Raw genomic sequence first — 10,644 nt, 5'->3', positions numbered from 1 at the left:
TCATAATTATTTCGCTTAATGTTGTATATTTGTGCATTTTCTAAACTGTTGCTGTAATCATTGTTGTCTTCATGCCTCCATGAATCCGCGCTATTTTGTTCATCATACGCATGTGTAAATTTCAAATTTTTCGTATCGTCACTCTCTTCAACCATATCGTCCTTATACGTGGGACTTGCTGGCATGCTAGAATCATCCTCACTAATGCCTTCATAGATCTCTTTTGGTATTGGATGTACCTTTATAGTTATTTTGGGTTCAATCGATTTAGCACATTCCGTTAGCAGATATCCTCTGCAATCCAAAGGATCAACTGCATTTAAAATTTGTCTTAAAGGCACCACATAACCATCTCTATGTTGCATGAATACACCTAATGTTTTCATTTTTATATATTCCCCTGGTGTTTGTGACGTTTGATTAGCAGTAGACATAACGGTAATTTTTAGTTGGTCAAGAATGTTCTTACTTTGTGCTGATTCATCAATTGTTGGTGTTTGTGGTGAATCAATTGTTGTTCCAGTTGGCGAAATCATTGTAGTTGTCGTAATAGTTGGTGAAATTGTTGTAGTTGTTGTAACAGTTGGTGAAACTGTTTTAGTTGTTGAATCAGTTATGGTATCGGTTGGCGATATCACTGTAGTTGTTGTAGGAATTGTTGTAATAGCTGGCGAAATCTGTGCAGTTGTTGATTGCGTTGTAGTTGTCGTTGTAACAGTTAATGATGTCGTCGTAGCATTTGCTAAAGCTTGTAGTCTTTCTAGCGACCAAGTTTTAATTGCATAATTACCAGTATTATCTTCGTGCAGTAGTTTGAGTGCCAAATTTTGATCTGGTACGGCGTGCGAATGTAAGTAGGGGCCAACTCTCATTTCATCACTAAAATGACGATCGCATGCGTAGATGTCATTCGTGTAGAACGCAGGATTACGGCCAAATTTCAACAACCACGTTTCGCGCCTAAAAATAGATGATTTTACATTTTCTTTTCTAATTTTTTTTTTTTAATTTCCTGGTTGAACACAAATAGCAAAAGCATTACACAATTAATTGCAATACCTTTTACGATCGAACGTTGGAAATTTGAACTTTCTCTTATAGTCTGAACACTTTTGTAGGCACTCTGTTTGCGCTTCCAATCCTTCCGGTATTGACTTTATTAGCGGTGCTGGCAAGTTTTTATTCGGATATGCCCCACGTATTAAATGCGATTTCCCAACCATATGTATATCGAAGTGTAGATCACAAACATAAACGTGTCTCTGTGTGTACAATGCTGGATCTTTGCCCAACAGGTATAGCCATTTTTGCCGTCTTTCCAATTCGTTGTGGATAGATGGCAAAATATGTAGTGAACGCTTACCGCCACATCCTAGTATGCACTTTCGTTTACGATCCACATAATTTGATTTCTTTTTTAGTTGAATATCCTCATCATCGCTGCTGTTGCTGTCCTCGGTTTGAGAGAGTTCATTGGAAAGTGGTACAATACATTCAACGGGTACGTATTCTAGATCCAAGCCATAATCTAACGGTGGCATAGCCACTACATCATCGAGATTGTCATGCCAAAACGGATCGGGTTTTGCACCAGGTTTGTAATAACTGTATCTTTGTGTGTAGGGCTTATCTTTGTCGTATGTAGACAAATTTACATCGGGATAGCCGTTTTTTCGCAGTAGTTTACCATACGTCATATACGAGCTGAAATGTTTCCGGCATGCGTACAGATGTTTCTGTTTGAACTGGTCTGGATTTTTACCAAATTGCCGTATCCAGAGATCCCGCCTGTAACAATGTGAAAATAGTTACGTTAAAAATCGTAAGGCACATTGGTAATCGTAAGAGAAGAATTCCATTCACATAAAGTTATAGCAATATTAGATTGAACACTCACCTGGCTACATCAGTTTTTGGTGGAAATGGATACAGGATAGCGCTACCATGAGGACAATGAGCAAAACAGCGACGAAACGGCATAGTTTATAATTCTGAACACAATTGCATTAAAATATATACGTTTATATAAAAAATACGAGTTGTTTACCAATTTTGATATTCAGTTGCTGCAACCTAGGCGCTTAGCACCAAATTCAAATAATAACATTTCCAAAATACATTTTTTACACTGCTTTAATTTGTTCGTATTTTAATCAAACATTTTCAGATGCAGACTTAATTTTTAAGATAGTAGATAGTTTAATTAAAAGAATTAAGTATGTTTTTACCGCGCTACACAATTGGATAGGTTTACTTATAATGAACAGCTGTTTGTAATGAACGGTGATGCCAGTTTCAGTTACTATCGATATATTTTGAATCGAATTTGTGATATCTTTTCTCCCACCACTGGCATGTATCGAGGGCAACATTTGAAAATTTAATTGTGTTGGAATATCCGGCCGGTGTAATATGAAAGTAAGGGTAATTACATTCTTATCAACAGTGCTTGTTAGTGAATTTACCTCCTCTTCCGAGATCAAATCGCTATTGGTGCAGGAGTGCAGAGAACGGCTGAACAACCTAGCTGGAAAGAACCAGGGGCACCTAATCTGGGTGCCCGGTCACAGGGGTATAGCCGGCAACGGACTGGCTGACGAGCTAGCCCGCTCCGCAGCCTCCACCAATATGTTTGGGCCCGAACCGTTTACTGGGGTGGGTCCCCATTCTGTGAAGGAGCTGCTCCGCAAGAAGGAAAGAGTGTGCAGGGAAAGGTATTGGCAGCGAGCGCACGGTATGCGTCATGCCAAGCTGCTAGTTGGGGGGTACAACCAGAAGAGGTTCAAATCGTTAATAAATCTCCCAAGAAACAAACTCAGGATCCTGGTCGCATTTTACGCCGGCCACTGCAAGCTGAAAAGGCATTTAGCTAACATGGGCCTATCATCTTGCGCCAATTGTCGGTTTTGCGACAGGGACCCTGAAACCCCGGAGCACCTGTTAATCGACTGCATAGCAGTCTGTAGGCGCAGGTCGAAGGCCCTTGGAGCCATGTTTCCGGATAGGGATCACATCGCCTCGCTAGCACYCAGCAGAATACTGGACTTCATCAATATGCTGGGGCTAAGCGAGTCCCTGTGAGTTAGGAGAGGGCACAATAGACCTAAGGTCGCAGTACATTCCTCAATTATTTATCTATCTATCTATTGAATTTAGAGTGGTAGTGAAATTCATACATTGAGCAATCGAAAAATGGGTAGAAATGTAGGCAGTTGTATCGAATGTAAAATCTTTTTATATAACCTTATTCGTTACAATTATTAGGGAAACGAAATTGAATTATACATTTCTTTTTGCTTAATGCAAAAGTAATATTCGCGTGTTGTGATTGTTTATTTAGACTAAAACATATACGTATACCTTGACTATATTTCATCTAGGTCACAGTTGAGCGGAAATACTGCCTCTGTCTAATACGCATTTTTACACATATATATGTATATAATTAAAGACAATTAAGTTATTTTTATTAAATTGTTAAAATCCCGAAAATCGTAATTGATTGATACCAGACAAGTAGTAAATTGCTTTTAACAATATTATTTTTAATTTGAAAAAAAATATTTCAAATTTATATTTAAACATTAGTAGTAATCACATAAAATTAACGTTTTAATTAAAGTCTATTCAACATATTTGGTGCCTTTAACAATTTCATTGCAGCTTTCAGCGACATAATTTCTTCCGCTTGTTGTTGAACTTTTTCTTTTAATTCAAAAATATTTTTGAGAATCTTAATTGTGCTATCTTTTGTTTGGGTATGCTCATTACGTGTACTTGCATTATTAATACCACTGACATTATTGAATATTTCATAGGTAAATAAATCGGATTCGATATCTATTTGGTTACTCAGTTCGGCTGTTGAGGTAATATTTTTTCGATTATCTACACATTCCGTAGTTTCCATATCCTGTGGGATTTCTTTCACTTCGGCAGATTCAATATTTTTTACGTTATTTGAATCCTCAGCTGATTTGATATCCTTCAGATTTGTGGTCCTTTCGATTGATTCCACACCTTTCAGGTTAACTGTGCCTTCAGTTGATTTCATAACCTTTAGGGTTTTGGTACGTTCAGTTGATTCCAAACCTTGCATACCATGTATGCTTTCAGTTGATTCAAAATCGCTTCGATTTTTTGTCTTTTGAGATGATTTCTGTAAGATTTTTATATTTTCCGATGATTCCAAATCTTTTAATCTATCTGTGCCTTCAGCTGCCTCGACGTTTACCGTGACTCGTGTTGATTTCACTTTTACTGGGTTATCTATATCTCCAGTTGATTCCGCATTCTTTCGTTTTTGTGTCCTATCGGCTGATTCAACTTCTTTTAGGCTATCTGTACCTTCAGCTGATTCCTTAACTTTTAAGTTATCTTTCAAACCTTTTGGGGTTTCTCTGTTTTCTGTTGATTCCATGTTCTTCAGGATTTGTGCATTTTCGGTAGATTCCACATCTTTTAGGATTTTTGTATCGATGTCCTTCAACTTTTCCGTCCTTTCGGCTGATTTCTCATATTTTAGATTATTTGCACTTTCAGTTGATTTCATATCCTTTAAGTTCTCTACATCTCCCGTTGATTGCAAATCGTTTGGCTGATCTTTGTTTTCAGATGATTCGATATCCTTTAGGTTTTTGATTCCTTCCGCTGTTTCCTTTTCTCTTGAGTTAGTTGTGTGTTCCGTTGATTCGATATCTTCTCTTACTTTTATGCCATTGACTGACTCCATATCTTTCAGGTCATCTGTGCCCTCACCTGATTTCAAATCTTTTAGTTGTTTTCTGCTTTCAGCCGAATCTATGTTATTTAGGTTTTTGATTCCTTTCGCTGTTTCCTCTTCTCTTGAGTTATTTCTGCGTTCCGTTGATTCGATATCTTCTGTTTTTTTTGTGCCATTGGCTGACTCTTCTTTTTTCAAGTCGTCCGAGTTTTCACCTGCTTCATTATCTTCTGAATTTTTTGGGCTTTCCACAAAATTCATATCAGTTAATGTTTTCAGATATTTTAGGTTATCCAGGCTTGTAGTTCTCGTGTTTTCCAACTTTTCAACTGTTTCCATAACTTTAGTTGCTGATTTCACATATTTCATGCTACCTATCTTCTCTGTTATTTCCATATCTGTACTTTTTTCCTTGTTTTCAGATTCGCTATTAGCCGTCTGTTCAACTTCCATTGTCGTTACCTCTTTTCGTCGTTCTGCAGTGCTATCACCTTGTTTAAGATTAGATTCATGATCACATTTCATATTCGTATTATCCTTGTTACAGCTTCCATCTGAATCCGTTGAAATAAAATTTTTCGCACTCTCTACCTCATTCATTTTCGAATTATCCATAGTTGCTAAAGCTGCTGTTGCACATATTTTGGCGCGTTTGTGAAATTCCTTTGCTTTTCGTATATAATCCGAAAGCGATTTCTGATATGAAAAGGATAGTATCGGCATCATGGCTGGATCAGTATATTTTCGTTTCCCTACCAATGGCACTACTGGTATATTAACAGCAGTTTTTTTGGTATCGATGTCCGTTGTTATAACCAAAACTTCTTTCCCAGCCTCAAGCAACTTTTCTGCATCCTTGCTAATAAGAGCGTCATTACTATTTGAATCGGTTGGGTTCATTTCGTCGTACTCGTCGGCTACATATTTCTTAGGCCAAGGGCTCTTCGGAATAAATTTAATTATGCCCTTATCTTTAGCAGTTGTATTTGATTTTGTCGAAAGTAAAACGCAATTACGGGATTTGATCAAAGGACGAATTGGCATTTTAGGTCCCATAAAAGCTAGAGTTTTGTGTGCCTTCGAAGCAATCGAAAGTGGAATATTTACTGAACGCATGACCGACTTTTTGTTGAATGTTAATTTTTGTGTAATATGATTACAGTCTATTGATTTAGTTGTGCTGGCCGACGGAACTGTAATTGGTGCGGTATTAGTAGCAACTTTCCCGTTTATGTCTACTGCTGATATTTCCAAACTAGATGTTGAAGTCGTATTGGAATTGAAACTTTTAATTTCTGTCTCTGCCTTTGTTGTAACGGTTATAATTTTTTCAATTTCTGTCGTTGTTGTTGTTGTAACGGCAGAATTCTGCCGAGTTGACAGTCCTTGGGCGGATAAAAATCCGGATCCGTTCCGGTTTTCGTAGACCCGACTTTCTGTCGTCGTTGCTATTGCTTTTGGTTGCTGTGAGGCACCAACGTCAATTTCAGAATTTTTCAAAGATTCGGTCAACTGTGTTGGGTTTGCAGTAGAAACAACTGCAGTTGGTCTCATAATTGTTGGAATAGTAGTGCTAGTTGTTGCTGTGGTATCATCAACTGAAACAGTTGTGGCAGCAGCAGGTAATGCATCTTTAGTAGGAATTTTACCCGTTACTGTAGGTTCAAGACGAAACGCCGCGTCTTTCCTAGTCGTTGTAAGCTGCTCTTTTAACGTTGCATTTATGAACTGTGGATAAGAAATATGAACCATTTTATTCCCAACCGTTGGCACTGCTGTATATTTCATATTAATTGTTTTTAGAGAAAGTGCACTTTTTACTGGTTTGTAATCTTCAGGTTCTTTGAGTACATCATATACTTTTTGTGTTGTCATATATTCCTTGTTTGTTTGTCGTGGTTTATTAAGGGAAGAGTTTGTAGTGATGTGGGCTTTGCTAATCAAAGCGCTCCAATTCTTTGCTGTCGCGGTGGATGACGGAATAACAATTTCTTCAAATCTTAACAGTTTGCTTTTTGCACTGTGCGTGCTTCCTTGCGTGGTTAATTTTGTATTGAATATGCTTTTTGTATTCGATGTATCCTTACTCATTGTAATTTGGTAGGAAATTTTGTTTAGATAAAATTAGTTTTTTGATTGCATTAACTTTCAATTAGAGTATTGTAAACAAACAAACCATATGGTTTAAATTGTTGAGTTGCCATATCTAAGCAGTTATGTATCTAAGAAAAACTTGGCCGCACTGAAATAAAATTTTTCATATACGAACAGAGAACGTAAAATCGTTTATCATAGAGCAGAGAACGTTCTCTGCATAGAGAAGGTTGACGCAGAGATGTGGGAGTCTCAGCAGATAACTTAAAGCAGAGAACATAAAGTATTGTATATTATATGAACCATTTTTTTCCAAAAATTATTAAAATTTTAATTTTTTTTTACGAAATCGGGGCAAATTAGGTAAAAATAATTTTAATTTTATTTCTCTTTAATTTTTTTACATAAATTACTATTTCTAACAAATTATATTTATTTCCACTATTACAAAGTGAAGGTGTGCCAAATGAACTTCATTTCTTCAAAGAAAATTGATGACCTTCATGAAATATGCATATTCGCATTCTTTCGTTATCATTCCCATACTTGTAGCAATAGCATCACCATGGCATATACATACATATATTATTTCTTTGGCACATTTGTCTGTATGTTTACGAAAGCAAATGCGAGCCACACACTTAACCCTTTCAGTCCTAGCTATAACAATGGTGAGATCTGGTTTTAACTGCAGTAAACTACCTAAAAAATTAATTTTTCATGTGTTGACCTGCAAGCAGTGACAGTGAGCACTGTTTTCAATAGAACTGCAAACAACTAAAAAAAAAAAAAAAAAAAATGTTGAACGATAAATAGCGGATCACAAGCTTTAGTTTCAAAGAGTAATTTAGCAAGCTTAGACATGCGCCCAAGTGGTGAGTGTTTTTATTCTTTTTAAACATATAGTACTAAAATTATGATAGTGATTGAAGTTACCATAAAATTTCTCAAGTGATTGTGCTCATTTAAATTAATTTGCTGATAGTTATTGTTAATTGGAGGGCAGTAAAATACAGATATCACAATTGTGTTATTCAGGCACAGAGTACAGTTTCGTTGCATGCTCACAAATGTGTTATCTTCCCAATTTGTAGGAAGATTTTTCGATTTGGGCAACAGCGATGACGTTGAAGCAGTCCTAGACATTTTAGATCAATCTGATATAGACTTCAGTGATGATGATGACAATGTAGATGAAACTTGGAMTCYGTTTAACGTAAACGCTGGTGGAGAAGAAAGCGATAAAAGTACAGATGACGATGAAGGGGATCCAGAAGCTCAACAATCAAACTTCGCGGGCACAGCGGTCATACAACCGTTATCGAACGCTATACCTAAACCCCACCCCAGGAGAGAAATTTGGAAAAATGCACCTTTTCCGAACACACATATCCTATAAGTTATGGTTGCCAAAATCAAATAAGGGTGAAGACGCCTTTAGAATACTTAAATAATTATTTTCCGGAATACCACTATGAGAATGTGGTGAAATTTACCAAAAAGTACGTCTTGGCTAATCGTGGTCAAGAGGCGCGTTATGTAACAGCCGATATAAAACGATTTTACAGGTGTGCAATCATAATGGGCTGCCTTGGCTACCCTGCTATATGAATGTCAATAGTCAAATGAATGCAAAATTTCTGCCATATTGAATTTAATGTCTCGAGACAAATTTCTCCAACTACGGTCAGACATATACTTTGTTGACTTTTCTGTTCCAGATTCCACTAACAAATTTTGGAGAGTTCAACCCATCTTAGACATGATTAGGGAGCGCTGCAATGAATTGGCAACTGATATCACAAACTACTCGATTGACGAGCAAATGATACCATTCACTGGAAGATGCCCTGCTCGGCAAGTAATCAGATCAAAAAAAAAATCTTGTATGCACAACTTCTACGGGCATTGTAGGAGATTTTGAAGTTTTCCAATGGGCAGGGACATTTGAAGACTGCAGTCTTGGACATGGGCCATCTATAGTTATGCGACTAATAAAAAAACTTACCGAAAGGCAGCCAAATATATTTCGATAGGATTTTTACTATAATACCACTCGTAGAATCGCTCTACCAAATGGATTATCCTGCAACAGGTACAATAATGCCAAACAGGGTACCTAAATGTGTTAAATTCCCTCTGGATAAAGATATGAATCGAGGTGATATATGCCAGTTTATAAATAATAATAACGTAGCTCTTGTGAARTGGAAGGATACAAAAGCGGTTATAGTTGCTTCAAGTAAATGTGGAAAGGATCCCGTTGGTGAAGTTGAGAGGTGGAATAGAAATCTGAAACACTATTTCCCTATTTCACTATTTCCGGACTACCAAAGCCGAAAGTCAAGTCATTTCTAACATTCAAAATGGAGCTTGGCACTGTACTAGCAGCTTACTTCGAAGCTCCTGATCATGTCTAACCCTTTAAATTGCCTGAAGACTTTTACGGAACAAAATATCGACCTCATGATGCACCTGATGACATACGCTATGATCGCTATGACCACTGGCCTTCAATTTCAGATGATCCACCGAGGGTTTGTCGCAATAATTGCGGAAGTCGATCGAGAGGAAGATGCCAAAAATGTAAGGTCTGGCAAAAAATAAAGACTGTTTTGAAAAGTACCATATATGTAACTGACTAAAGTATATACAATTGCTTTCTATTCCTTAGTAACCTAACTTTCTTTTCTTTTATTCAAACAATTAAAGTTAAAATTATTTTTATAAAATAGTGAAGTATTAGAAAATTTTTGAGTTAAATAAAAAATTTGAAGAATGATCCTGTATTATTTTTGAAGGGATATTTTACAGCTTACCTAAATACCACAAATGTGCGATGTCCTGTTTATAAAAAAGGACACTTTGGAAGCGTTTTTCAGGTTAATTTTTGCATATATTTCCAGAAAAAAATTGTATTCCAACGTCTAATGCGAAATTATTAAGAAAAATATCCCTAGGTCTGAAAGGGATATGTACATACATTCATAACAATAAGTGCCGCACGCATCTTTCGCATCTCCGTTGTCACGGACAAACAATGGCTTGTTGTTGGTAGAAAATCCAAGCTGTGCCGAAAGAAACTATCAAACGATCGCCAATTGTTACCGCTTTCCTTGCTGCCCGAACATCTTCGCCAACAAGCTAGCGTATATGTGTATGTTTTTGTATGAGCTTGCATACATATCGACCCTGATTTTTGCGAGCTAAGTAAAAATTTTTTAGAATTGACAAATATTGTAAATCGACAACAGCTATGTTACCACTTTTCTCACGCAAAAGCATACATACATACATACATTGCACATACAAGCGATTAGTTAAAGAAGCAATGCGAATGGGTATGTGGGACAGAGAGCATAAGACATTTTTTTGTGTTCTCTGTCTCACAATATTGACGTGTGAGCGGTGTGTTTTGTACAAATTTTTCGCTGTTAAAAATGGAATGTCAAAGAATTTATTTTTCTCCAATATTCTCGGCTTGGGCATACATGCGATGTCAACATATGCCGAAAATACATATATTTATTTATCTTAATATTCTCTATTTGAGTATAGGGAACTGTTAAAAATGTTAACATTTAACGTAAGTGTGCCCAATTACGGCCTAAAACCGTGCTATTTCTTTTACAAGTTTTTTAAATAAACAAAATAAGTCAATAATGGGTTGAATGAAGTGAATGATGGGTAATTCAAAGGACAGTTATTTTAAATTGTCAAAAATATATTCAACTTTNAAATGAAATATCACAGTTGACATAACTGCGTTAGAAAAATAAAAAAAAATTTTGAACTTCAATTTTTATTCAGTTTTTTTTTTGGTTTAT

The 10,644-nt window shown here is 36.4% G+C and overlaps 2 protein-coding genes across 2 annotated transcripts in view; both read right to left on the bottom strand.

Annotated features, from left to right (window-relative positions):
- Positions 1-2,255, bottom strand: part of LOC108968280 — a 4,990-nt gene extending 2,735 nt beyond the window's left edge. Inside the window, exons 1-4 of the mRNA XM_018932197.1 lie at positions 2,048-2,255; positions 1,898-1,991; positions 1,060-1,788; positions 9-960 (exon numbers count right to left, since the gene is read on the bottom strand). Of these exons, the coding sequence (XP_018787742.1) occupies positions 9-960; positions 1,060-1,788; positions 1,898-1,980 (1,764 nt within the window). The 5' untranslated portion in view covers positions 1,981-1,991; positions 2,048-2,255. The remainder of the gene's footprint in view (positions 1-8; positions 961-1,059; positions 1,789-1,897; positions 1,992-2,047) is intronic.
- A 1,269-nt stretch (positions 2,256-3,524) lies between these two features.
- LOC108968285 (uncharacterized protein PF11_0213-like) lies at positions 3,525-6,875 on the bottom strand. The gene has a single exon (XM_018932202.1). It carries the CDS (start codon positions 6,812-6,814, stop codon positions 3,617-3,619), a length of 3,198 nt encoding a protein of 1,065 aa, XP_018787747.1. The 5' UTR covers positions 6,815-6,875; the 3' UTR covers positions 3,525-3,616.
- Positions 6,876-10,644: the final 3,769 nt, after the last annotated feature.

Source organism: Bactrocera latifrons, unplaced genomic scaffold (assembly GCF_001853355.1).
Source record: "Bactrocera latifrons isolate USDA-ARS-PBARC rearing strain unplaced genomic scaffold, ASM185335v1 scaffold_209, whole genome shotgun sequence".
Lineage (NCBI taxonomy): Eukaryota > Metazoa > Arthropoda > Insecta > Diptera > Tephritidae > Bactrocera > Bactrocera latifrons.
Note: the sequence above shows the minus strand (reverse complement) of the source record. Positions and strands in the feature narration are given on the sequence as shown.